General features: G+C 51.8%; 8 protein-coding genes across 8 annotated transcripts; 5 read left to right on the top strand and 3 right to left on the bottom strand.

Annotated features, from left to right (window-relative positions):
- The first annotated feature begins 18 nt into the window (after positions 1–18).
- M430DRAFT_140976 (glycoside hydrolase family 28 protein) lies at positions 19–1,786 on the top strand. Its single transcript, XM_024862690.1, has 6 exons — positions 19–385; positions 454–594; positions 691–778; positions 830–1,071; positions 1,133–1,341; positions 1,396–1,786. The coding sequence occupies exons 1-6, from the start codon at positions 101–103 to the stop codon at positions 1,733–1,735; spliced, it is 1,305 nt and encodes a 434-aa protein (XP_024720198.1). The 5' UTR covers positions 19–100; the 3' UTR covers positions 1,736–1,786.
- Positions 1,787–3,402: 1,616 nt separating this feature from the next.
- Positions 3,403–5,239, top strand: M430DRAFT_102816 (hypothetical protein; the record flags this gene model as incomplete). Its single annotated transcript, XM_024860824.1, has 2 exons — positions 3,403–3,868; positions 3,927–5,239. 2 exons carry the CDS (start codon positions 3,403–3,405, stop codon positions 5,237–5,239), a joined length of 1,779 nt encoding a protein of 592 aa, XP_024720197.1.
- Positions 5,240–5,756: 517 nt separating this feature from the next.
- M430DRAFT_122247 (hypothetical protein) lies at positions 5,757–9,093 on the bottom strand. Its single transcript, XM_024861837.1, has 2 exons — positions 7,340–9,093; positions 5,757–7,288 (listed from the first exon to the last, which is right to left on the bottom strand). The coding sequence occupies exons 1-2, from the start codon at positions 8,941–8,943 to the stop codon at positions 6,172–6,174; spliced, it is 2,721 nt and encodes a 906-aa protein (XP_024720196.1). The 5' UTR covers positions 8,944–9,093; the 3' UTR covers positions 5,757–6,171.
- Positions 9,094–9,747: 654 nt separating this feature from the next.
- On the bottom strand, positions 9,748–12,841 carry M430DRAFT_19661 (hypothetical protein; the record flags this gene model as incomplete). Its single annotated transcript, XM_024864120.1, has 4 exons — positions 9,748–9,891; positions 9,949–10,038; positions 10,122–12,427; positions 12,481–12,841. The coding sequence occupies 4 exons, from the start codon at positions 12,839–12,841 to the stop codon at positions 9,748–9,750; spliced, it is 2,901 nt and encodes a 966-aa protein (XP_024720195.1).
- A 247-nt stretch (positions 12,842–13,088) lies between these two features.
- Positions 13,089–13,948, top strand: M430DRAFT_247306 (hypothetical protein). Its single transcript, XM_024865124.1, has 2 exons — positions 13,089–13,639; positions 13,696–13,948. Exons 1-2 carry the CDS (start codon positions 13,336–13,338, stop codon positions 13,815–13,817), a joined length of 426 nt encoding a protein of 141 aa, XP_024720194.1. The 5' UTR covers positions 13,089–13,335; the 3' UTR covers positions 13,818–13,948.
- Positions 13,949–15,817: 1,869 nt separating this feature from the next.
- On the top strand, positions 15,818–17,434 carry M430DRAFT_67027 (hypothetical protein; the record flags this gene model as incomplete). The annotated part of the gene is made up of 3 exons (XM_024869263.1): positions 15,818–16,451; positions 16,505–17,321; positions 17,374–17,434. Exons 1-3 carry the CDS (start codon positions 16,286–16,288, stop codon positions 17,432–17,434), a joined length of 1,044 nt encoding a protein of 347 aa, XP_024720193.1. The 5' UTR covers positions 15,818–16,285.
- A 981-nt stretch (positions 17,435–18,415) lies between these two features.
- On the bottom strand, positions 18,416–18,808 carry M430DRAFT_19659 (hypothetical protein; the record flags this gene model as incomplete). Its single annotated transcript, XM_024864119.1, has 1 exon — positions 18,416–18,808. The coding sequence occupies one exon, from the start codon at positions 18,806–18,808 to the stop codon at positions 18,416–18,418; it is 393 nt and encodes a 130-aa protein (XP_024720192.1).
- A 673-nt stretch (positions 18,809–19,481) lies between these two features.
- Positions 19,482–24,548, top strand: M430DRAFT_122240 (hypothetical protein). Its single transcript, XM_024861836.1, has 10 exons — positions 19,482–20,297; positions 20,459–20,575; positions 20,666–20,715; positions 20,877–21,054; positions 21,120–22,411; positions 22,469–22,497; positions 22,621–22,860; positions 22,985–23,008; positions 23,184–24,223; positions 24,275–24,548. The coding sequence occupies exons 1-10, from the start codon at positions 19,635–19,637 to the stop codon at positions 24,359–24,361; spliced, it is 3,720 nt and encodes a 1,239-aa protein (XP_024720191.1). The 5' UTR covers positions 19,482–19,634; the 3' UTR covers positions 24,362–24,548.
- The last annotated feature ends 186 nt before the right edge of the window (positions 24,549–24,734 follow it).

Here is a 24,734-nt window from a genome sequence, read left to right as displayed (position 1 = left end):
TATTCCCAAGGACTCTCTCTTACTTTTGTATCCTCTGTCTGATTCCCAGCCGTTCCTTCATTCAGAATTGGAGCAGCCAGCAACTGGTCCAGATAGGGTCATGTATTCCCGGTTCTCCTATGCGGCAGCACTCGTAGCTCTTGCCACGCTCACATCTGCGAGTCCATGGGGTCCACCGCCAACTGGCCCGGGCAGCAATGGGAAGACCTGCACTGTCATCGCGCTGGGGAGGCAGAGGGACGACACGCCGCAGATCCTGCGAGCCTTTGAAGAATGCAACAACGGCGGGACGGTCGTCTTCCCCGCGAACCAGAACTACTGGATTGGCACGAAGCTGAACCCGGTGATACATGATGTGACCGTTGATTGGAAGGGGATCTGGACGGTAGGGTGTCCCTTCAGCTTTGTCGGCCTGCTGGAATTCTGGTGATGCTTATCGACTTTGTGTCTTAGTTTTCGGATGATTTGACATATTGGCGCGAGAATTCGTATCCAATTGCTTTTCAGAACCATCATGCAGGATTCGTCATCAGCGGGGAGCGAATTCATATCAATGGCCACGGGACTGGGGGTATCAACGGGAATGGCAATGCTGTAAGAATTCCCGAGACAATGTTCCGCACGCCTGGCATCATGTTCCACAGCTCGTTTGTTTCCCGATTAGGCAATTATTGACTTCCGTGCTGCCAGTGGTATGATGTAGAGCAAAAGGTCACGCAACCTGGCCGGCCTATGCCTTTCGTCTTCTGGAACGTTAGCGATGTGTTTGTTGAGCACTGTGAGCATCCCAATTCATAGACTTGACATGTGTCCAAGACTGATTTCCTAGTCTATGTCAAGGATCCACCGCTCTGGTCACTCAATATCATGAATGGCACGAATATGTGGTTCGATGACATCCTCACCAATGCCACTGCTGTCAATGCGCCGTATGGTGTGAACTGGGTTCAGAACACTGATGGATTTGACACGATGGATGCGAACAATATCCGGCTTACCAACATGGTCTACCAAGGAGGGGATGATTGCATAGCTCTCAAACCTCGTTCTTACAATATCTTTGTCCAAAATGTAAAGGATGAAGTCGCATATGGAGTATGCAAGAATGCGACCTACTAACGAGAAATGATAGATCACCTGCCACGGAGGAAATGGAATCGCGATAGGGAGTCTCGGACAGTACCTGGAGGATTCCTCCGTCATCAACGTCGTTGTCAAAGATGCCAACATCCTCACCCACAACAACGACATGACGAACTCAGCATACATCAAAACGTGGATGGGTGGTCTCGTTCCCCAGAGCTTCTACGAGAGTGCTGGCCTCCCTCGCGGAGGTGGATGGTAAGTCTCCCTATCACCCTTCTGAACCGCATTCTACGATGCTGACACGCAAAGGGGGGTTGTCCAAAACATCCGCTTCGAGAACTTCTTCGTGCAGGGCGCAGGCATCGGGCCCGCCATCAACCAAGATAGCGGCGACAACGGCTCCTACGCCGGGACGTCGAAGATGGAAGTGTCCAACATTGCTTTTGTCAACTTCACGGGGTACACGCAAGGGGGGAGAGGCAACCGAACAGCGGATGTTAGTTGCTCGGCAGTCCATCCGTGCTTCAACATTGCCTTGCAGAATGTCAGTCTCGCTGATGCTGCAGATGGCACAGCGGAGCCGGCTCAGGGCACTTGCTCTTATATCGCCCCGCACGGAGTCAGTGGTCTAGCAGGGGCTGGGTGCTGACACCTGACAGCTGACGATCGAATAGATAAAGTAGATATAGGTATATATCATGGGACGCTTGTACATGAATACCTTGTATGTTGTTGAGGAAGAGAACGAAAACAATGTATATACATTTCCGCATACCTACCTTACTTACTTACTCCGTAATCCGCATCGTTCACTCCGTACCTGATCCCCTCGTCGCTGTACCTAACTCCGGACTCCGTACTCCGTCTTGTCGGCTGCTTGGTTCCGGCGAGCCCAAACCCCCTGATCCCAGATGCGCTAAGTGCAAGTGCCGGCCCACGGGGCGAATCATCGAATGACTCGACTAGAATCCTTCGTATATCTCATCGTATCGTATCGTATCGTATCCTTCGTCGCAAACAGGCCCGCACTTGGGAAGGATACGATACGATGATACTATACTGTAAGGTAAGGTAGATGCGACGCGAGGCAAGGCCACGTACGTACACAGATGTTTGTATGTAAGGTATCATTGAAGAGATTTCGCAGTGAAGAATTTGTTTGATGGACAGTTTATACCTGACTTGCTTAAAGCTATCTAGCTTAAATCAAGGTACGTACCTAAGGTACCCTAACTGTTCTTTGAAATGGCTCGAGATGAGGTATCTCGAGTTAAGGTATGTCGCAGTTAAGGTAGGCATACGCGTAACCAGATAAGCTTCTATTACAGCGGCGGGCGCTAAACGTGAAACAAACCTAATACTAAGGGTAGAGTTGGACCAAACACAGCTTAAAAATCTAAAACTCTTGTTACCTATCACTTGAGTTATTCTCGACAGTTACATAGGTACATGTACCTAACTGCTGTTTGGGCGAAGCCAAGGTACCTTAAGGGAACAGTTACTTTGAGTTATAGAAAATATGCTTGAAACTAGTGGTCTACTGACGCAGTGTCGGTGCATCATCCGAAGGGGCATGATCCGATTATGATTCTTGTAACTGTTTGTACGAGCTGATTCTTGACTGTGAAATCTTTCTATGAAGGAGAGCCCAACGCGCCCCCAGATCTCTCCGCAGAACCCTGGTACAGAAGGAAAAGTTGATGAGAAAACGCGAAGAAGAAAAAGAAAGGAGCGGGGCCGGAGTTACTCTTTATCGCCGCTGTCAGGTCCCGACTCCCGATGCCCGACCGCCGACTTTTCTGTACGTCATTTGAGACTGCGAGAGAGAGCCTCTGTGCCGCATAGCCGGGTATTCCGAGCCGACGGGGCTAAGCCGGATTGGGAACCGTCCAGATACCCTATCGAGATGCTCGAATCCCCAAAGAAGCGCGCGCCCCAAACATCGGGCCCCGTCCTCCCGTCGTTCTACTGTAGCTAGAGTCGCTCTTGACCACTTACCTGTCCCAGTGTTACGGAGTAGCCGCTCTTCACGGTTTCCCCGCCAGTCATAAATTTCATAACTGTCATGCCCCCCAGTACCCACTCTGTGCTCTATTCCACTCCCTCCTCTCCGCCTGCCTCAGAGGGAGAGGTCGAAGCGGTCTCGTCGTATGCATACTTCTGCTGCTATTTTTCCCATGTCTCCTCCTCCCCTCCCCCTTATATACCCGTGCCCAGCCTCTCTCCTCCGGCGGTACGGCAAGCCTCTCTCCTGGCCTGAGTATTGACAGAACGACAGACGACAAGACGACGACGTCTCGGCGCTAGATCGCCCGCATGGCAGCTTCACAAGAGGAGGAGCCCGTGGGCAGGACCATCTCCGCCACGTCTCGCAGATCCAATGCCCCTAGAGATGCTTCGCCCGACACCGATCTGAGCCGGGTCATTTCCGCCACCCATACGCATCTGGACGACCAGTCGCAGTATGTTGGCCAGACCTACAACGAGGACGCAGACGTCGTCGAGGATAGCGAGAGCACCGACGAGGCTGACCTGGCAGAGAAGGGGACCGGGCCTCATGCGGGGCTCGAGCACGGGACAGACGAGGACGTGGTGGGCGAGGAGAGGAATGGCGCTCTGGAAGATCTCGAAGCGGGGAATTTGAAAAAGACGGGGACGAGCAAGAGTGCTAAGAGTGCGAGGAGTGCCAGAGATCCCAATCTCGTCACATGGGAAGGCCCGGACGACCCAGAGAACCCCAAGAATTGGACCTTTAAGCGCAAATGGGCTGCGACTCTAGTTGGTATGATGAAATTACTCGCCCCCCTTTCCAATCGTCAGAGCTGATGCGTGAATCCCAGTTTCTTCGTTTACCTTCATCTCCCCCGTGTCTTCATCCATGGTGGCGCCCGCCCTCGGTGCCATCTCAGAACGCTTCCACATTACAAACGAGGTACTGCAGTCGTTAACATTGTCTATTTTCGTTCTGGCATACGCAGTTGGGCCTCTCTTCTTAGGGCCCCTCTCTGAGATGTACGGCCGAGTCTATGTTCTGCAGGCCAGCAATCTTTTCTACCTGTTCTTCAACCTCGGCTGTGGTCTTGCCCAGACGAAAGCCCAGATGATTATCTTCCGCTTCTTGGCTGGGCTGGGAGGTTCGGCACCGCTTGCGTTGGGTGGTGGTGTCCTGAGTGATCTGTTCTTGCCCGAGCAGCGTGGGAGAGCCATCAGTATCTACAGTCTTGCGCCCCTGCTTGGACCGGCTATTGGACCGATTGCTGGAGGTTTCGTGACACAGAACACTACGTGGAGGTGGGTTTTCTATGCCACGACCATGGCCGATGGATTGATCCAGGTCTTTGGGCTCTTCTTCCTTCAGGAAACCTACGCACCAGTCCTACTGCAGCGGAAAAAGAACAGGCTTATAAAAGAAACGGGCAACGCCGAGCTCCATACGGAATGGGACTACCCACAGCGGACGGTTGCCCAAACCCTGAAGACCGCACTCATTCGGCCCTTCAAACTGCTGGGCACTCAAGTTATTGTCCAAGTTCTGGCGTGTTACATGGCGTACCTTTACGGGTTGATGTACCTGGTGCTCTCAACCTTCCCCACACTGTGGACCGGAGAGTATCACGAATCCGTCGGCATAGGCGGCCTCAACTACATCTCGCTCGGCGTAGGATTTTTCGTCGGCACGCAAGTCTGCGCGCCTTGCCAGGACAAGATTTACCGCGCGCTAAAGAAGCGCAACAACGGAGTAGGAAAGCCCGAGTTCCGCGTCCCGCTCATGATCCCGGGCGCCGCGCTCGTGCCCATCGGGCTCTTCTGGTACGGCTGGGCCGCGCAAGCCCACACGCACTGGATCGTGCCCAACATCGGCGCCGCCATCTTCGCGACCGGCATCATCGTCGGCTTCCAGTGCATCCAGACGTACATCGTCGATGCGTACACGCGGTACGCCGCGAGCGCCATCGGCGCCGCCACGGTGCTGCGGAGTTTGGCTGGCTTCGGCTTCCCGCTGTTCGCGCCCTACATGTACCGCGCGCTGCACTACGGATGGGGAAACTCGCTGCTGGCTTTCATCGCGATCGGTTTGGGATGGCCGGCTCCGTGCCTGCTCTGGATGTACGGCGAGAAATTGAGGAAGAAGAGTACGTTCGCGGCGGGTTAAGACCCAAAAAATAAAAAAAGAGAGGGTTTCATTGCTTGCTTGCTTGCTTGCTTGCCTGTTTGCTTGTGCGTTTGCTTGCATACAATCATCATCCGGAGGGCGTCAGGTTTTGTTTCGTTTCGTTAGGTCATGTTAGAATATTGTTTGCTTGCATATTAGGTATACCCCCTTGTCCCTTCTGTGGGATGGGATAGATGGATGTGTGCATATTTAATGTACATAGGTAGGGTACCTAGGGTAGGGTAAGGTAGCCTGGAATTTGTTTGACAAGGAAGAGGGAGGGAGGATAAGACAAGACAAGACATAAGACGGACAGATGAGACAAGCAAGGGCTCTGGGCGGGAGTCTTGAGTCTTGAGTCTTGAGTCTGAGACAAGACCCTGAGGTGTTGAGGCTGAATCGAAAAAAGGGTCAGAAATACATTAGAAGGAATAAAGAAAGAAGATAATACAGTGTAGTGTCTATTACCCAACACGCTCGCTCCCTTCTGGCTTGGAATCATCTACACACAGCACAGCACAGCACAGCATGACGAAATATACTTTATATATAGGTACTTTATAATACCATCGACCCAGCCAGCCGCCAGCCACAGTCTCAAAGAATCCCAATAATCCAACCCATCCATCATCCCAAACCATCCCAACCGAAACCAGCTATATATCTAAAAGATTCCCTCCGCTCCTATTCTAAAACGCCCAACTACCTACCCGGATCTATGATGTATATACGCTAAGCATAAATATGTATGTTAGGATCTCCCTCCTTTCCGCTTGAAAAAAAAAAAAACAAAAAAATAGCCTCGAGTGCGTTTCGTTAAAAGCTTTTTTGTGCCTGTTTTTCCATTCCATTCCTTCCACCCTTTTTTTGCCCAAACATATATAAGTAAGTAAAGATGATCCCGATCCCGCCAAATTTTGTGTTTTTTTCCCCTAGTTATAGACCGACCAGTCTCCATCCAGAGCACCGCCATTACTACCCGTGTTACCAGTCGGGGGCATATAGAACTGGGTGCCCATACCAGTCATCAAATCCGAGGCGCCGTTCAATCGCGAATTATTATTGCCGCCGCCGCCAGCCGGATTCACATCCATGGCGTTTTCCGTGCCCATCCAGTTGTCGAAGCCGACGGCGAGGTTGGCCTGGTCGCGCAGCCACCAGTCCTGACTCTCGACCATGGTGTCCACGCCACCGAGGATCGTGTTCGGGCTCACGGGCCGCGTCATCGTCGTTGATGCGGTCCTGGATTCGACGAGGGATCGGCGTTGCTCGAGGATCATTTTCGAGGTCGTGTTGTTGGAGAGTGGCGTCTGGTAGGGGACGGATGAGAGGAGTTGCTCGTTTGGAAGGTTTATGGTTCCGATGCTGTCTGTTTGACGGGGAGCTTGTGCTGGGTTCCTCGAATGCATGTACTCGAGTTGCGGGGATAGGCGCGCCGGTGGGTTTGCTGGTCTGTTGGAAGCCGCCGGTGGAGCTTCATGCAGTGCGTACTTAGGAGTGCTCTTTATCGGGGGAGTCTGGATGTGGGGTGTAACTGGAGTCTGCTGAGGTCTCTGAGGAGCGCGCGGCGAGGTTGTTAATGAAGGTGGCGTTAAGACGATGTCAGTCCTTGGAGATGGGACGTCGGATGTACCAAAATAGCCAAATTTGGCGTCTGTACGAGCAAGGACCGTTGAGGCCTCCTCCGGGAGCTCGCTCTTCCATTTCTTGGCCAGCACACTGATGATAGACAGCGTCCGTCGAGCACATAGCCAGTCTTCCGCAATCTCCTCGAGATGTTTGACGCTGTGGATAATATCTCTCTTTGCCGTCTTATCGGGCAGGTTGAGCAGGTGAATAGTACAGGCGGAATGCATGATGTAGACGGCAGTGTTACAGATCTGCCTCAGACCATAGGTGCGTTTGTAGAGACGCATGAGCTTAGAAATTGAAGAGGCAGCTTGAATACAGACTTTCCGTGGAGAGACGTGTGCAGGAAGAGGGGATGTTGAGGGGCTGTACTTGAGAAAGGGGCGGAAGAGGTGGATATATAATAGGTGAAAGAACATGCTGTAAAGGCGTTAGCGGGTCTTCAAGGTTAGAAAGTAAGGCTTAACATACTGCATAAGCAAGACATTGGGCAGTTGTCCTTCTTTAGCCTCTAGCTCCTTCGGAAGTTCCTTCCGCCACGCTTCTAGTCTTGTCTGTAGCTCACTCAGCTTCTTCAGCTCCTGAGACCTCCCCACGGATTTTTCTAGATGATGAGGGTGGTAGAAGAAGAGCAACAGATCGTTGCTGATTTCGCAAAGGCGTGTAATCTGCAATGCCACCGTCCTGGTTCGCGATGGCTGGGCATGCAATTGGCTGATTCCGTTCTCCGCATAAGGAGACCATATATCAGCGTCTTCGTCAGGGAATACGTCGAACTTGGGCGTCGTGATATTCGATACCGGTAATTGAGGTAGCCGTCCGAGGTAATTCGACCAGCACTTGTCAAACAGAAAGCAGCCCCAAAACGTGATCCTCCGCGCATCGATCTCTTGCTCATCCATGCCGTCCTTGCTGTTCGTCATCCCGCCAGAGTCCAGATTCAGGCCCATATCCTGCGCCATTCGGAAACCCATTCCGCTATACACCCAACCACTCGCCTCCCGGCCACACCCAGCTTCTCTGACAGACATCAAGCATAGTGCTTGGATGGTTGTCAGTTTTGGTTTGGCATATTCGTCATTTTCAACGATTAATCGTTTGGCTTCTGCAAAAAATGCGTCTCCTTTCGTGGCGGGGTCATTGGGATCGGCACAACCAACTGGAGAGTTGGTGAAGTGGCAACCCAGCGCCAGCATAGCATTCACCAGCAGCGAAGAGCAATACACCGTCCGCTTTGGAGTGCCGGATGGTTTCCCCAGCAAGAAGTCTCGGTAGAAGAGACTCTTTGATAGGGTCGTAAAATAAGGGTAATGCCAGGTGAAGTACAGGTTGATTAAATGCACGATAACCTCCGTATCATTGGTGACGGTTGTCCAACTCAGCAAAGGCTCGTCCTGCTGCTGATATGCCTCCTGCCCCATGACCCCTTCCTCCCCATCATTCGGTTCCAGGTAGATGAGGTTCGAGGTACCACCCAGGAACCGCACCGAGCCGTTCTCGAGTCTCAGCTCTCCCATCTTCCCCGACAAGGTCGTCTCGAAGGTCGGCAGGGTCGGGCGCGTATCATCAACATCGTCCTCCTCGTCTTCCAAACCCTGCTCCTGCCGCAAGATGCTATCCGCGACATCATCCAGGCTCTCACACGTCCGGATCTGGTGCACTAAACCCGGGACATCGTCCTCCGCCGCGTTGAGGATGGCCTGCACCAACGTCTGCAGTGTTGAGCCCCGCGTCGCCAGACTGTCGACCTTCTCCTTATACACGCCCTTCCGTCGGTGGTCGCTGCTGGGATCATACACACACTCGGTGCCATAGACGCTCGCGCAGGCCGCGCAACTCGGAGTGTTGCCATCGCATTTCGACTTCCGCCGCCGGCACGCAATGCACGCTGTGCTGACGCACCTCCTCTTGATGGCCGCGGCCTCCCGGCTACTCCTCGATTTCGACTTCTTCGTCGTCGGCGCTGGTGGTGGTGGCGCCACCACGCTCTTCACGTCCGCATTTATAGTAGTAGCGTCTGCCCCCCCGTTGCTCTGCCTCTGTATCGGAACGGCATCTGCTGCGATCTCAGCCATGGGATTCGTACAATTCTGGAACGGCGACGCTGGGCAGAGGGACTGATGATGCGCAATGCAGAGCGGTGCCCGTCCCGCCACGCAGAACTGCTAGCAGTCTCTCGATTGGATTAGGGCCTCGCGCGGCGTCAAGTTACTATTGTGGGCCCAGGCCGGTCTGATGAATTCCCCGTGGATTATACAATACAGATCTCTCTCTTTTCTTCCGGGAGCCTTGCGATCTCAATGGTGCATTCGTCGGAAAAGTTTTACCAGAGCCTAGATTGAGGGCCAGCAACAGCTAAGAATTCGAGGCCAGGGATTAGTCAACGGGCGGACGGGCGGTATATAAGGTAGTGCAAGCGAGCATCGGGGGGGGGACAGGCATGTCGATGAATGAGGCCATAGGGTATCTGGTATCTCTCTTATCAGGATCCCCTCCCAGCAAATGATATAACCGTATATGCAATCACAGCATTGTATGGTACCTATCTATCACCGTATATCACACATCTCCCCCATCTTCTCCAATTCTCCGCAATCCCCTCCCCCCCAGAAAACAAGATAAGAATAAACAATCCTCCAAAATATCCGGTCCATCTACCGACGACTAATCCTCGTCCTAAGTAAAACACCAGCGCCGTAGTTGCCGCATCATCACGTGGCATCCGCGTGAGGGGTCGTCGTTAACGCCGATGCAAGAAGGCTATGACTGTATTATGGCCTGAGTTCTTGGAAATCAAGAAACCAAAAGGGGCTTCGGTTAGAGAGATGGATAGAATACATCAGATACCAGCCGCCGCCCAGCGTCACTGACCCAGAATACTAAAGCGCCAGTCCCGTCCCATCGCCCGTCCATCGATACAGCGCGAGGACCTCCCTCCTTTTCAGCTGCTGCTCGCCGAAATCCTCGGGCATGCGGCCTTTAACCTGCGCTAGGGCGGAGCGCATGACTTTGCGGAAGTTGCGCTTTATTAGACTCGTTAGTGATTTATGTTGTCCCGGGATAGGGGGTGGCAAGCAAACCTGATACTCGGTGTTGAGCGTCACGACGCAGGCTTCGTGGGCGCGGACGATGGTCTCGCACGCTTTGACGACGCTGGGAGAGGCTTCGACCTGTGGACTCGCAATTAGAATACCCCGCCTCGTATCGCACATCGTAGTGAAAGATAGTAGTGGTAGGTAGGGATAAGACGTACCTGAAGCTTGTCAGCGATGAGTAGTAGCAGGAAGCTTCCCTGGAGCAGATAGATGCCAAAGAAGAAGGGCATGAATTCGAGCCCCGGGTCGTACTCGAGGATGTTCTCGATTGCTTCGGCGGCGCTGACAGCGTGGCCGGTGGCGGTGATGAAGCTCTGCGACGAGATCCAGAGATCGTTGTCGTCGAGGAGGGAGATGGGATCCCATTTTCCGGCGAGGAGGATGTGGAGGACGTGCATCACGTGCGTGCCATAGGCTACTACGATGCGGGTCTGGATGTCGGCTTCGAGGTTGCGCTTGGACTTGGGCGAGTGGCCGGAATGGCTAGAGTGAACTGACGGGGTGCTGGTGTTGTGGTCAAGGTCGTGTGTTTCTGAGATGCCTTCCATGGTTGGGTCGGTCGAAGCTTCGACCGGCGGTGGCTGGCTGAGGTGGCGCGCCTCGAAGTCTTTGATGCTTTGAGCGTAGGCATCTAGTTGACGGACGATTTCGCTGCTGTGGTCATCCCATTCCTGGGCAGATTTGAAGCCGATACCGAATCGAGGGTGCTTCTTGGCGTGGTAGAGATCTACGATCTCTCCGAGTATCGTCATCAGGGGTAAGAAGTAGCCGAATATGCTATGCCCGGTACATTCAAAGTTAGGTCCTCTCCTTCTAAGTCGCGGTGTGCCACTTGGGGAAGTAATATGAATGCTTGAATCACCAGTGTAGAATTCTCCAGCCTGCCACAACGTGTCGTCCATTGGCTGGAGAAGGCCAGCACACTCAATGTCTAACAGGAAGAGTGGCCTGTTGTAACAAAGCGCGAGGTGACGATCTACCGTATAAACCAGCCACCAGATCCTTCTTCGTTCTTCTCGTTCTTCCTCCGTAATCAGACCTGGCGTGTTCGGTACATCGTCATCAACTTCTCCATCGGCATCAATATCGGCTCCGCTGTGTTGCTGTGGCGCCATCGGGGGCTGCTGAGGCAACTCTCTTCCAAGTTTGAGCTCCCTAGCCAGGGACCAAGCAGCGTTCCACCATCTCAGGCTCGCGCCTTTGTATTCACTGGCAGATACAACAGTCGCAAGATGGATGTACGTCGCAACATCGTCCAATGTACCAGCTGCTCCAAATGCCCCAGTTTCACTTGATAACCCATCAGCATTAACAGACCCGGGCATGGCGACACCGAGACCCCCAAGTGCAACCCCATTGATAACGGTGTTTGAGAAGTTGGGTGGTGATTCGTTAGCAGGCGATCCATGGATGAGTGGTCTGAGTAGATTTACAGTAAGCTCCAGGAGTCTTTGACAGATACGTCCCCGCGATGAGGGCGATGCCGTCAAGAAAGCTGCATCGCTAGTCTGGGCCACGACCCACAGCATACTAGCTAACAATGCCGGGCTGCACTGTCTGGGTTTGGTTGGGTGAAGGATGGAACGCTTTCTAAAGACGTATCCAAGGACGTATGGTGATGTCGGGTGCATGAAGGCAGATGACGAGCTGGCGAAGTATAAGTCCAGCAGGTCACACGCTAGGGGTAGAGGAATGATATTCCCGAGGTGAGGGATAAGAGGCTCAAGGACCGGGTATCGCAGCGTGGAATTGAAGTTATGGTGCGTCACGTGGTTGTGATACTGATTAGATGGTGATGGCAACGACATCCATCCGCCTGGAGAAGCTGTCTCAGACCCCATAGTGAAGCGAGGGAGGGGGCTGTCGTTTAGACGGAAGCCTCCCGGAGTATTTCCCGGATAATGTGATGGGCTCTGGGCCTGGATGGCGTAAGGGAGATCTGTATAGGGTCCGGATAAAGAGCCCTGTCCGGCATTGAGGCTTGAATGTTGACCATTGCCGTTCATCATGTGGGGGTTCAGAGCGGGTCTATATCCATGCATGCTTGAATAGCCGTTGATACTCAGGGACGCGGGGCTCCCGATTTGATCGGCTTCGAGACGACTAGCCATGTGAGGCTGGTGCCCGTTTGACATGTCTGTAAGGCTGTCGAGGCTACCAGCGCGTATTCTGCCTGTCAACACTCCTCTAGTAGGGGTTTCACCATCGAGTTCGTTGGTATTCAGACTCAAGGACCTTGATGCCTGTGGCCGCTGGAAAGCGACACTGCCGTCATTCGCAAGCGGTGCAGCCGACGATACATTCTCGCTCCGTGGCTCAATTACTGAAGGGTCCTTTGATGATAGACCGGTAGCAGGCTTTTGTCCATTGGCAGCTGCTGCCGCAGCCTGTTGTGCAAGGTCTTTGCGTGAGGCCTTGCCTCGTTTCTTCCGTTCACGTATATATTCGCAGCCTAAACCAAATTCTATAGTAGACGCCATCAGCGCAACTCGGGGCCCCTTTTGTTCTTCAACTTACCAATGCAGTGAGCACACGGGCTCTGGCCATCGCATTTCGTCCTCAATTGATTACATTGGTCACAGGCTCTGCTAATTCGCCGCCGAATGGGGGCACCTGTCCCGTGAGTAGATTTTCCAATTCTTAGCGCGGCCCCTTGTGGAGGCTGGCGATACCTGACATTATAGCCTCGAGGGAGTGGAGAATTCTGGTGGGCATCCACATGCGGTTGGGATTGCTGGGGCGCGTATTGGGAGCTGTGCGCGAGAGCGTCTGGACCCGAGCTGTGCATGTGATTTGAGGGAGCATGGCCCTCTGACAGCACGTCGCTCGAAGGAAAGGCATCATAAGCCGGAAAACGACGAAGAGGAGTGGAAAGCATCCCGAATGTCTTGGAAGACCAACTTCTTTGATGAAGGATGAAGAAGGAAAGCCCGCCGCTGACTCTGGCGGAGTAATTCTATCCTTGACAGACAGAGGGCGGAGAAGCAAGCACTGTAGGTAGTAACAATGTTGCGATCAGTGACAGCTCGACAAGAGCGCCGCGGGGGCATCTATATCAGCGTGACGGGCCAGGGATAGGTAGCTCCTCCACACTTGACCATCAGCAGGGGCCTTTCTGCGCGGCAGTGCGGGGAGAAGACGGCAACCAAGCGACAGGGCAGTCGACTGCGAATGGCGGGGTCTGCATGGGAAAGAGAAAGGGGACAGTTCGGTTCTGGGATTGATTATTGTGGATTGCTGACTGTGGAGGAGCAGCCAGGGTGATAGAGCCAGGTCCCATGCGGCAATTGGCCAGGAGCTGACATAACCAGGTGAGGAGAGCGGTGCAGGAGAGAGTGGTGGTGAAGGCAGAGGTGGTAAGAGAGTGAAAAGATGGTTGTGGTGGTGTTGAAGGGATATCGGGTCGAATTTGAACTCGGTCACACTTTTCCCGAATCCGTCCACCGTCCACCGTCCACCGTCCACCGTCCACCGCAGTCACGCGTCAAGGACGGGCGCACGTTGGCACTCTTTCTTTCCTTTCTTTTTCATGGAGATTCGATGGCGATTACTCTTGTCCTGGTCTGCTATTTCTGTGTGTATTCCATTTCTAGTGTGCGAATGGAGTCGACGGCGCCGGCAAGCGTTGGAAGAGTCGAAGAAGCAGTTGGCTGTGACCACCAAGGATGTATGTACTGTCTGTATACTCCGTCCAGAGTCGTACCATCGTGACTGCTGACTGCGATCCTGTAGCACAATACCCAAGGTCCCCCAGTGCCCATGCCAGGTATTATCGCGCCAATGATAAGGTTAAACTATCTACAAACCTTCAGAGAGAGTTTGGGAACGGGGACTCTGTGGGGAAGCCCTTCTAGAAGCGCTTTAGAAGCCCGTCCCCTGAGACCCTGACTCGTTCTGTTCTTTTTTCTTCACATTTTTATTTATACCTTTGTTTTCCCTAAATACTCCCCCTTTTTTCCCTTTCCTTTTCTTCCTCCCTCCTCTCTTTTCTGCCCTTTCTGTCTTCCTTGCATTTCCCATGCCTCTATTTTCGGCCTTGTTATTAGGGCCTAGTGGCAGCCACCATGCAACCGGTCCGATACTCCCCAGTCGTGGCGGTCGAGGCCAGGGAGCTGCATGGACCATGGTACGGCAGAACGGTAGATGATGCGCCGTCGACTCTTCGGTTCAAGCTTCAGGCATCACATCAGGCAGCATTCCATCACTCGTTCACCTACGAGCAAGTCATGTCACTGGACGTCATGTAGCTCGCAAGCATTTCGTCACCATCTCGGATCTCCGCCAAGGGAGGCCGGGTTTGTGCCCATCACAAAGGCCTCATTGGCCAACGTTCAGTGAGCGCCATCTGGCCCGTGATTTTAAACGTGCGAGCACGAGCCCGGCCCGCCTCCTTACCCGTCGCCTTATCGATTATCGATTATCGATCCGGCCCAAGAGCGGCCTTAGCACCTTGGTACCTGGATATAGAGCAGAGATCAATCTGATAAAGACCTCCCCGGAAATCAAGGTGTTGACTTGAATAGCAAGTAAGCGTAAAAGGCGGGAAGTGACTGCACGATAGCCAGGAGGATACACATGCAAAGGCGGAAGTCCCCCTGCGCTACTGTATAACAACTTATAAGGTGACCGACGGCGGGGAGTCCAGGCCTCCCCCTAATTGACCTTCAATCACTGAACGATCCAAGAAGGTATAGTAGCAGACACCAAGGTCTTTTGTGCGGGAAGATACACACATTACAAATCATCGAGAAGACGCAATCCTAGCCATCACAAATCGAGTCTCAGGAAAAGGGAATCAATGTCAATAGCATCAATATCAATTTTCATGTTGGAAGCGGGACCTAAGAACGTTTTGGAGCTCTCGATTCCGACTTGTGCACTGCCTCCTCTGGTCTGGGATTCCTGGAATCCTGCTGCATGGATAGACATACGTCGAGTCGGTCGAAGGAAGGAGGGATTTCGCATCATTAAACCAGCGTTGTGGAAATATCCCCAAGTAGCTCAGGACTCGGAAGCTGTAGTACTTGTAACGCTGGCTACTCTGACGGTCGTTCCAAGAGGACTGAATCCTTCGTCGCGGGCAGTGCCACTGTCACCGTTCTGTATGAAAGAAACTCTACAGCGGCTGAACATCCGAAGCTGAGTTGCAAAGTTGCAACATTGTCTTAGAACGTTGGGGCCGGGAGTAATAACAGATGGGCCTGGGGCGGCTTGTGGTGAGCGGCTGGATCCTCAACGTGTACGGTAGTTGTTCCGCAGCGGGATTAAACGAGAAGTGATATCACGTGGCCAAGAAATCCCCGTTTCTGTTACGGAATGGTGCGTATGGTGTGAGCGACCCTGATTAACCCTGATTAATAATCCCCTCCCCTGCCAACTTTCTTGAAACCCCGACCGACCTGGAAACCCCTCAAGGTCCCGTTACCTCGGTCAGGCCTCCTTTCTGCTGTTTGCCTCCGGACCCCCAAAGTCCCAGATTTCTACTGTACTGTAACATTGGCCACAGGAAGCAGTAAGATCACGTGGTCAACAATACCTGCTACTGAACCCGCCCTTCCTTCACCCCACACCGTAAATCTCGATCTGGAACCTTAACTCACTTTTGCCCGGGCACCTAAACGTGCTAGTGTGGAGGGGAAGCGGCGTATCATGTGCGGAGCTAGTCCCAACACGGACTAGATCTTCGGCTGGAGCTTTCACAGGACTACCTGACGTCCTCTGTCTCGCCAAGTTGCCAACTTGCCATCCACCATTTGATCGACCACATCTTGTGCAGTAGTATGTCGGCATAATTAGTCGTACCATCTTTGCCAGCAACGGTCGGGTCTCTCTCCCAATTGCTTCCAGATCATGCCATTTCTCCGCGATGCTTCCCACCCAAGGTATCTTGATTTCGTCAATTTCAATTTCCTATTCAATTCCCTACTGGGCCGCGAGCCGGCTGATCGAGTTCTTCGTCATGACAGACCTAGAAACTCTCAGGTGAGCAAGTTGGACTCCAGCGGGCGTGCAGGTAATGCAGGGCGGTGGGCGGATGCGCCCCACTATGAGCTGTCGAATTATTCAGCCAACCTATCTACCGCATTCCTTTCGAAGCTTCGAGGGGCTTACACATCGATGAAGATTACATATCGATAGTATCTCCGATTTAGAGCTATGTACTTTGTACGGAGGTAAGTGGTAACCCAGCCTCACATATCATAAGGTTTGCGTCATCTTTCTCTTGATCATATAAGTACCGGCTCTCCCTTCCCGCCAAACCAAGCCAAGCCAAGCCAATTCCAATAATTCACATTGGACATATTTACCCCTCATCATCACAATGTCTGTCCCAAAGACTACCAAAGCCTGGACCATCCACGGCCAGAATGACTTTGACAGCTTGAAGTTCAACAGTGCATTCCCTGTCCCTGAAATCTCTGATTATGAAGTTCTGGTCAAGTTCCACGCCGCCTCTTTGAACTACAGGGATCTGATTATCCCCAAAGGTAGAGAGGCAATCTGCGGGCTCAAAATGCGTTCTTGGCTCACAAGCAAATAGGCAAATACCCATTCGCGCAACGAGATGGCGTAGTGCCTGGATCCGACGGAGCCGGAGAAGTTGTCGCTGTTGGCAAGAAGGTTACCAGATTCAAGGTTGGAGCAAAGGTCTTGACTCTCTTCAACCAAAACCATTACGGAGGCTCTCTCAACAGCCAAAGCGTTAAATCTGGTCTCGGCGGAGTCATCGATGGAACACTCAGACAATACGGTGCATTCAACGAAAACGGATTGGTCGATATGCCGCCCTCTCTGACCTATCTCGAAGGTGCGACCCTGACTTGCGCCGGGCTTACGGCATGGAACGCATTATATGGTTTGAAGCAACTTAAGCCTGGGGATGTGATTCTCACGCAAGGAACTGGGGGTGTCAGCATTTTTGCCCTGCAATTCGCAAAGGCTGCCGGTGCCACCGTCATCTCGACTACTAGTTCCGCGAAGAAGGCCGCGATCCTGAAGAAATTGGGTGCGGACCATGTCATCAACTACAAGGAAACCCCCAACTGGGGTGAGAAGGCTCGGGAGTTGACACCTAACGGTGAGGGCGTTGATAACATTATCGAGGTTGGAGGACCAGGAACCTTGCGCCAATCATTGAAGGCTATCAAGATTGATGGGCTTATCTCGATTATTGGATTCCTTGCCTCGGAAGGTGAGGAGCAGCCCAGCTTCTTGGAGGCGCTGGCCCATATTTGCAACGTGAGGGGTATCCTAGTTGGTAGCCGGGACCAGTTCGAGGACATGAACAGAGCCATTGAGGCCAACAAGATCCAGCCTGTGGTGGACGAGAAGGTCTTCACCCTCGAGCAAGCTAAGGAGTGAGTAGCCCCCTGATCCACGACCCAGACACACCACTGACGTTGATAATAGGGCCTATCAGCACATGTGGGATCAGAAGCACTTTGGAAAGCTCGCTATCAAGATTGATTAAGTTACGGAAAAGTAGTAAATTTAGTCTCTGGCTCAAAAAGGACCTATTTGATACACGTAATGGAGAACTTGACGTATCGACTGCACGTGCGTGAAGTTTCGCGAAGTTCGCGAAACCCGTCGACCCCTCACCGGGGGCTGCACTCTTAAATTTCTTCCCTGACGTACCAGGTATGCATGCTGATGTGAAGCATGTGAAGCACGCGAAGTTCTGTAACCACGTCATCTTGCGATGTGCAACAAAAAGTACCTACTTTCCTACAGGCTTCAGCCATCTCATAGGTACGCGTCACGGCAGCAAATCTGACATGTTGATTAATGATGTGTTTACGCGTTTACGCGTCGTTCATGTAGCCACGGCAGCCACAAAACTGCGATATGCAACAAAAAGCATTCCTGGATTTGCAGGCTTTCAGTCATCCATCCTTTCATGATGATTAATACTACACTGCTGCTGCTGATGCTGAAGTGGCGCGAAGCAAGTAGTATTATTTGTTGAAGATGCGGAGGCTCTTCATGTCTTTTGACGCATTGTCGACTCTCCATCTCGAGCTCACTATAGTGCATGAAGGCCCGAGATGCAAATCTCTCAGGCGTTGTCTCTCCTTGTAGCCCTCTTCTGGGTGAGACATGCTTCTAGCCCATTGCATATTGCCCCAATAGCATCACGGGCTTCGCCAAGTGGTGGTCTTTCTGCGATCCTTCGGTACCTAGGTACTCAGTACCATACCATCCTTCAGGGGAAATTTCCGAGACTTGGTCTTCTCTACAATAGCCATCAGATGCCACCTTATCCTCCGAGGTCTCCAGCTCGATATCTAACTCCTCCAATGACTTCAGTTCTTGAAGAAGCTTTTCCCCACGCATCCCGCTTCCACGGGATAACCTCCCCTTCTCCTCCGGATCCCAGTTCTTCTTCATCTGACCCACATACCTATTGCCCCTCTGCTGCGGATTGATCCCCACGACTTCCTCCATTCCACTACCAGTCGCTGCTCAGGACCGTGATCTGCTTTTCAATCCCTTCCATGTACTCCGGACACATGAACCTCAACTCCTGTTCAGCCCTGTCGCCACCATGTCCGCGGCACACTAGCTGGCAGAATTCCGCTGGGAACGGCCCGCGGCCGTGCCAGAAGACGTGCTCTTTGGTGGTCGGCGGGAGATGGTAGGTTTCGAGGTAGACGACGCGGCGGCACGTTGCGCGGTGGCCGGTGTAGCCAGGGCGGGCGTAGTGGCTCATCACTTCGTACTGGGCCTCGGGCTCCGTCTTGATGTACTCAGTCATCGCATATTTCGTTTCACGGATCTCGGGGGGATTCCGGCCATTGTAGAGGTGAAGCTTCCTGAGGGTTAACGGCGAGTGTACACTCATGTATGGGGGAGCACTGCGGGACTCGCACCATGATGCCGTGTGGAATGAGGTAGACGGCGGGGTATGCGAGGTCACTTGTTGCACACTCTTGGATGAGGAACTCTATGCACTATCAAAGTTGAGGGAAGACGAAAGTAAAAGAGATGGAAAAGAGAGAAGAAAGAAAGGAAGGACGGAGATGAAGCAAATAAGAGTAGGAAGGCTGTGCAGTACACTGTACAGTACAGAACTGTTGGTGATTGTCGTCCAATCGCGGGGTACTAGAGTTCACGTGACAAGATATTTCCCCTGAAGGAAGAGCAGACAATACCTTAAATATACATCATGGGGAGACCACATTCTGCACACGGGAAAAGGAGAGAATGAAGTCTTTCAGTGAGAGACGGATTCTCGGATCATCGATGCAGAGTAGAGATAAGCATCTCCACGTGACCGTGTGCTTAGCGAAACCCGAGTAGGGGGGTGAGATTTCTCTGTTCAACTGTTGCCTTTATCAAATACCGGGCCCAGTAGTAATTTGTACCTTATACTCCGTAGACTCGTGTTGAAACACGAAGATCCTGCCCTTCATCTTCATGCCGTCCGGAGCGTCGTAGTTCGGCCCCACTCCTTAAAGTCCTTGCCTCCTTGTACTTGTATTCCACACAGTCGCTGGGATTTCGCGAGATTGCATTGACACTTTTCTTTATCGCGAAAGGCATGCTTCACGCTGTTCTCCCTCGCCCTCTTCCCCTCCCCCTCTCCCTCTCCCTCTCCCTGCCAACTCCCCGACCCGCCTGTGCTCCGCCGCCTTCGATCCTCCTATGGTCCACGAACGGCAGAATCGATGTCCTTACGGCTGGGAAATACCGAACGCCGCATGCAGCATAGCTCCCTCAATTCTATAGACGGCGCGCGAACGCCGGACGGCGACCAGACATGTCGACACACCTCCGGGCTGGTGGATGGGAATGGGGACGCTGATGAAGGGTTCGATGTCGATTTCTACGCAATTGCGGTGGGCCACTTCCTAGATGTTGATCCAAGGCCAACCTTTGTTATCGACCGTCGCACAAATCTGGGCAAGGACTTCGAGTCAACCTTTGCAAATGCAGCATTGCGATCAAACCATCATCTGGCCAAGGCCGTGCTCTCCAAGTCCAGGCCCGATTCTCCTCTACTGGCATCCACTCTAGAGTTCCGAGCTTGGATGGATTATGTTGTTCAACATCATCGCTCTGACATCTCGAGTCCGCCCACGCTCTCATACTGTGACCACGTTTGGTCAGCCTTTACTCTCCACGAGCGATGGGTAGTCATCAGCGGCTGTTGCACTGAACGGGACTCGAAGGGAATCAACCTTCCTCCGCTGGCCCGACGCCCGAACAAAGTGTCCAGACAGCAGGTCGGAGTAGGCCAGGAGGATCGAATCACGCTGGACATGAAAAATGAAGTCTTCGATGCAGTCCACAGGTTACAAGCATCATTCGTGTCTACAGGAACACCCGATGTAAGTGCATCCTCAGTGTTTTGTGTGTGATACAGATCTTGCGACTAAATAGGAATTCCTATTCTTATCCTTTTTATTCTTTACCTATTCTTATTCTTATTGTTATCGTCGCTATCTTTGCAGCACCATCTCTTTTTTATATTTCTAATACGGGTTCCCAGTCGACACTTGCACAGCCCGAAGGATTCCTTTCGCCGCATGTGATGTTCGCGCGAAGCATTGACTGGGCATCCACGCCTTTGGGAGACATGAGCACTTGGAGTGCGGAACTCAGGCAGGTAAGATAAGGTGTGAGCGCTTGTATTTAGCTCCCTGGACTTTGATACTGCAGAAGCCTCTCCAATTAAATAAAGACCTAACTTTTACAGATTGCAAACTTGCTAATGAGCAACCCGCATCCTGCCGCTGTATTCTGGGGGTGAGTAAGGTTTTCGTTCTATCTGGAATCCAACTTAGCAGTTGTCGCTCTATCTCTCCATCCCAATCTTCACGAGAATTGAAGTTGCACTGTGATTCAAAAACCACACTCTTGATTCTGCATCCTCTTGAACAAACCTTGTTAACTCTTTAATGTGCCAGGGAGGAACTTACAGTGATTTATAATAAAGCTTACGCCGATGGCGTCGCCGGTCAGAAACATCCCGAATTGATGGGGACCGGGTTTCGAGGACATTTTGAAGAAGTTTGGGGCAACGTTGGGACAATCTTCAACGAGTCAAGAGAGACCGGAAAAGCTGTAGCGGTGGAAAATCAAATGGTAACATACCATTGAGCCATTCAAGAATCCCCTGCTTAAAAATAGCATAGTACTAACTTCCATAGTTACCGATTGAGCGACGTGGTTTTGGCGAAGAGACTTACTTTACATGGTCGTTAACCCCCCTTTATGGCGGAACTTCACAGTTACTCGGCCTGTATAACGCGCTATTCGAGACTACTAGACAGACCATCAACGACAGACGTACGAGGACGTTACTCAACCTAGGGGCAGAGGTTGCTCTCGCGAAGTCAGTGTCGGAATTCTGGCGTCATGTTTTAAATGCTCTTCGGGAGAACGAGTATGATTTCCCGTTTGCTCTACTCTATTCAGTTGTCGATGATATAGATGGGGACGAGGGAGCTTCTATGTCTTCAGAAACCTCGAGTGCCTTGAAGAGCTGTATTTTGGAGGGAACCCTAGGCGTCCCAGAAGGCCATCCTGCGGCCCCAACTGGACTGGATCTGAGGCGGGCAACGGGAGGGTTCATTCCCGCGTTTCGGGATGCGCTGCAGACTCGGGAGCCAAAGTTATTAAGTCTTATTGATGGAACATTATCGGAGACCATGATAGAAGGCCTGGAATGTCGAGGTTTTGGGGATCCTTGCAGGCTTGCGGTAGTCTGTCCAATACGTCCAACGAATGGAGAAAATGTCCTTGGGTTTTTAGTTGTCGGGATTAATCCTAGACGACCATACGACGGTGATTATGAAGCCTTTATCAGGCTTCTGAATAGACAACTGGCGACTTCTCTAGCTAGTGTTGAGCTTTTTGAGGATGAAATACGCCGTGGAAATACTGCGGCAAAAGTTGCAGCTTTAGAGCGATCTCGGCTTAGTGAGGAGCTTGCTGTACAAAGGGGTCGTCTCCAGCGTATCGCTGAAGTAGCTTCAGTCGGTATGTTTAGTATAGAGCCCAACGGGCTCCTACTCGGGGCCAACGACCGCTGGTTTGAAATGACTGGCCACCCACGAGATAGGGTTTACGAGATGTCCTTCATGGAAACAATCGCGGAGAGCAGCAGACAGGCCATGGAAATGGGCTGGAGGAGGTTAACCATCGATGGGATGCCATGGTCTGGAGAACTACAAATGAAGCAGAAGTGGTACGACCCAGCTACTGGCGAAGAGCACGACAACTGGATGTTGGCCGCGGCACAGCCAGAATACTCTGCTGGTGGAACTGTCAAAATAATCATGGGTTCCCTGACAGATATCACAGCGCAGAAGCGCTCGGCCAAGGATGCAGAAGCTCGTGCCAGGCTCTCGGAAGAACTTCTTAATTTGCAGAAGGAGAGGCTTGAGGAAGCAGAAGAGACAAGGCGACAGCAAAATAACTTCATCGACATGACATCGCAGTAAGCCCCTCGACTACAAGCTCTATGGCCATCATGACTGATTATAACCAACTCTAGTGAAATGCGAAACCCTCTAAGCGCCATAGGTACGGCAAACTCCCCATCCGAGAAATATATGAATCATGGGACTGTTTTGTTATTCATGCATCCTTTCTCGCCCACCTATACTACTCATTTGGATTGCAAGACAGAACTGATAGTTACTCCAGTCCAATGTGCGGATTCCATTTCCACTTCGATGAACGAAATCTACAATAATTCAAAATTGAGCTTGGAACCGGCCCTTAAAGCAACTATCAAGACCTGTATCGAAGCCTCGGATACCATACAACTTTGTGCTCAGCACCAAAAGAGCATAGTCGATGACATTCTCACGATCTCAAAGCTGGACTCAAACCTTTTATTAATCACACCTATGCCAATCGAGCTGGTCAAGGTTGTGCAACAAAGTGAGTCTTAGCAGCCCAAGCCCGTCTGTTACGGCAAATATGCCTGTTGCCATACACACTCCCTCTCTAATCATGGCTGTTTTCATCTCAATCCATTTTCAATGACGATACTAACACTGTCCAGCCCTTAGGATGTTCATGGCAGAATGTAAGTATATGGACATGTGCCTTTTCTTGTGGGCCTTTTTTTGTAGGCCTGTTTGTGAGTTGCGAGCTAAGGGTCTACCCCCCTGGTATTGTTTCCAAATTGCTCTATCTTGCAGCTCACAATCAGGCTCCACGTTTCCAAAATTCATCTAATGAACCATAGCTAATTCCATCAGGTACCGTGCATGATATCACAATGAATCTGCACCTCGAGAAGTCACTTCAAGAGTTGAATGTGGATTGGGTGATGTTGGACAGCAGTCGCCTTCTCCAGGTCCTCATAAACTTACTCACGAATGCCATAAAGTTCACCAAGTCCGAAAAGAAGCGTCTTGTCGATGTGTCCATCGGTGCTTACTTAGAACCGCCCGCGGTTGAGATTGAGAATTTCCGGTATTTTCCAACGCACAGGGCCAGGGCAGATATAACAGCCGGCGCTGATTGGGGCACCGGTGAAATTCTTTACCTTCGATTTGAGGTGAGAGATACGGGTTGTGGTTTAAATGACTCAGAGAAGAAGAATCTCTTCACTCGATTCTCTCAAGCCTCGCCACGTACACACGTTAAATACGGAGGAAGTGGTCTTGGCCTTTTCATATCACGACAGTTGACCGAATTGCAGGGAGGAGAAATCGGGGTTGCTTCTGAAGCTGGTGTTGGGAGCGCGTTCGCATTTTATCTAAAGGCGCGTCGACCGGAGGGGAGTGCGGCGACTCCTACCACAACTCACCAACGGAACCACTCTGATCTGGAGTCAAATTCAAGAGTCACAAGCCTTCGAGAAAAGGAAAGGCCCGTCTCTAACCCCCGTCAGTTTAGAAACTTGGCCACGTATGCGCCGGAGCCACCTAATATCTTGCTACGGGCGAATCCAAAAGACTGGCATGTTCTGATCGTCGAAGACAATTTGGTGAACCAAAGAATCCTCGCCACACAGATCTCCAACCTTGGATGTACTACTTACGTAGCGAATCACGGCGGGGAGGCGCTCGATCTCATACAGGAGTCGGCGCACTACAAAGGCAAGGAAAGGGATGGGAAGCATCTCTCGGTCATATTGATGGATTTGGAGATGCCTATAATGGATGGGTTGACATGCACACGCAAGATTAGGGAAATGGAAGGCGCGGGCTTGATTTACGGACGGATACCGATTATTGCAGTGACGGCGAATGCTCGCGACGAGCAAATCGCCAATGCAAAACTCTCGGGGATTGTAAGTGATACCTGCTATTTGGAAACCGATGATGGCTGACGACGAAACCAGGATGATGTGATGCCGAAACCTTTTCGAATTCGCCAGCTGGTGCCAAAGATAGACGCGCTCTTGCACAAGATGGTGCCGGAGCCATGACCATAAGCATACTGGAGTTGGGGAGGGGCTGCATAGCGAGGATCATTGTAGATAGAGATACCATTTGCTGTACCCGGATTGACAAATCGAGCGACGCCGCTTATGATAAAAGAACACGAAGTTTCCAAAAAAAAGCACTTCAACACTTGAATGATACATTTGTAGGGCTTTGGTTCTTAGAGAGTAGTTTCTTGTTACTTATTGGTTGAAGCATCATAAGTATCACAGATATTGACTTGTTATTTGCGTAGCAAGTGAACAGGCCGCATCACGTTAAGTCTGCCAATAAGTCAAAGCCCAGCTAAAACCCTACCTATCTCAATGGCCAAATACTACCGAATATTATAATGTTCAGAAATAGAAATGCAATATG

The sequence above is a fragment of the Amorphotheca resinae genome, assembly GCF_003019875.1.
Source record: "Amorphotheca resinae ATCC 22711 unplaced genomic scaffold M430scaffold_7, whole genome shotgun sequence".
Taxonomy (NCBI): Eukaryota; Fungi; Ascomycota; class Leotiomycetes; order Helotiales; family Amorphothecaceae; genus Amorphotheca; species Amorphotheca resinae.
This window is presented reverse-complemented; position numbering and strand designations above follow the sequence as displayed.

Coding starts and splice junctions, on each gene's coding strand:
- M430DRAFT_140976 (XM_024862690.1), top strand. CDS start 101: ATGTATTCCCGGTTCTCCTATGCGGCAGCACTCGTAGCTCTTGCCACG. Junction 1,072..1,132: donor ACAATATCTTTGTCCAAAAT/GTAAAGGATGAA, acceptor GAGAAATGATAG/ATCACCTGCCACGGAGGAAA. Junction 1,342..1,395: donor CTCCCTCGCGGAGGTGGATG/GTAAGTCTCCCT, acceptor TGACACGCAAAG/GGGGGTTGTCCAAAACATCC.
- M430DRAFT_122247 (XM_024861837.1), bottom strand. CDS start 8,943: ATGGCTGAGATCGCAGCAGATGCCGTTCCGATACAGAGGCAGAGCAAC. Junction 7,289..7,339: donor CCCAATGTCTTGCTTATGCA/GTATGTTAAGCC, acceptor ACGCCTTTACAG/CATGTTCTTTCACCTATTAT.
- M430DRAFT_247306 (XM_024865124.1), top strand. CDS start 13,336: ATGGTTGTGGTGGTGTTGAAGGGATATCGGGTCGAATTTGAACTCGGT. Junction 13,640..13,695: donor CCACCAAGGATGTATGTACT/GTCTGTATACTC, acceptor GCGATCCTGTAG/CACAATACCCAAGGTCCCCC.
- M430DRAFT_122240 (XM_024861836.1), top strand. CDS start 19,635: ATGTCCTTACGGCTGGGAAATACCGAACGCCGCATGCAGCATAGCTCC. Junction 21,055..21,119: donor TAGCGGTGGAAAATCAAATG/GTAACATACCAT, acceptor TAACTTCCATAG/TTACCGATTGAGCGACGTGG. Junction 22,412..22,468: donor TTCATCGACATGACATCGCA/GTAAGCCCCTCG, acceptor AACCAACTCTAG/TGAAATGCGAAACCCTCTAA.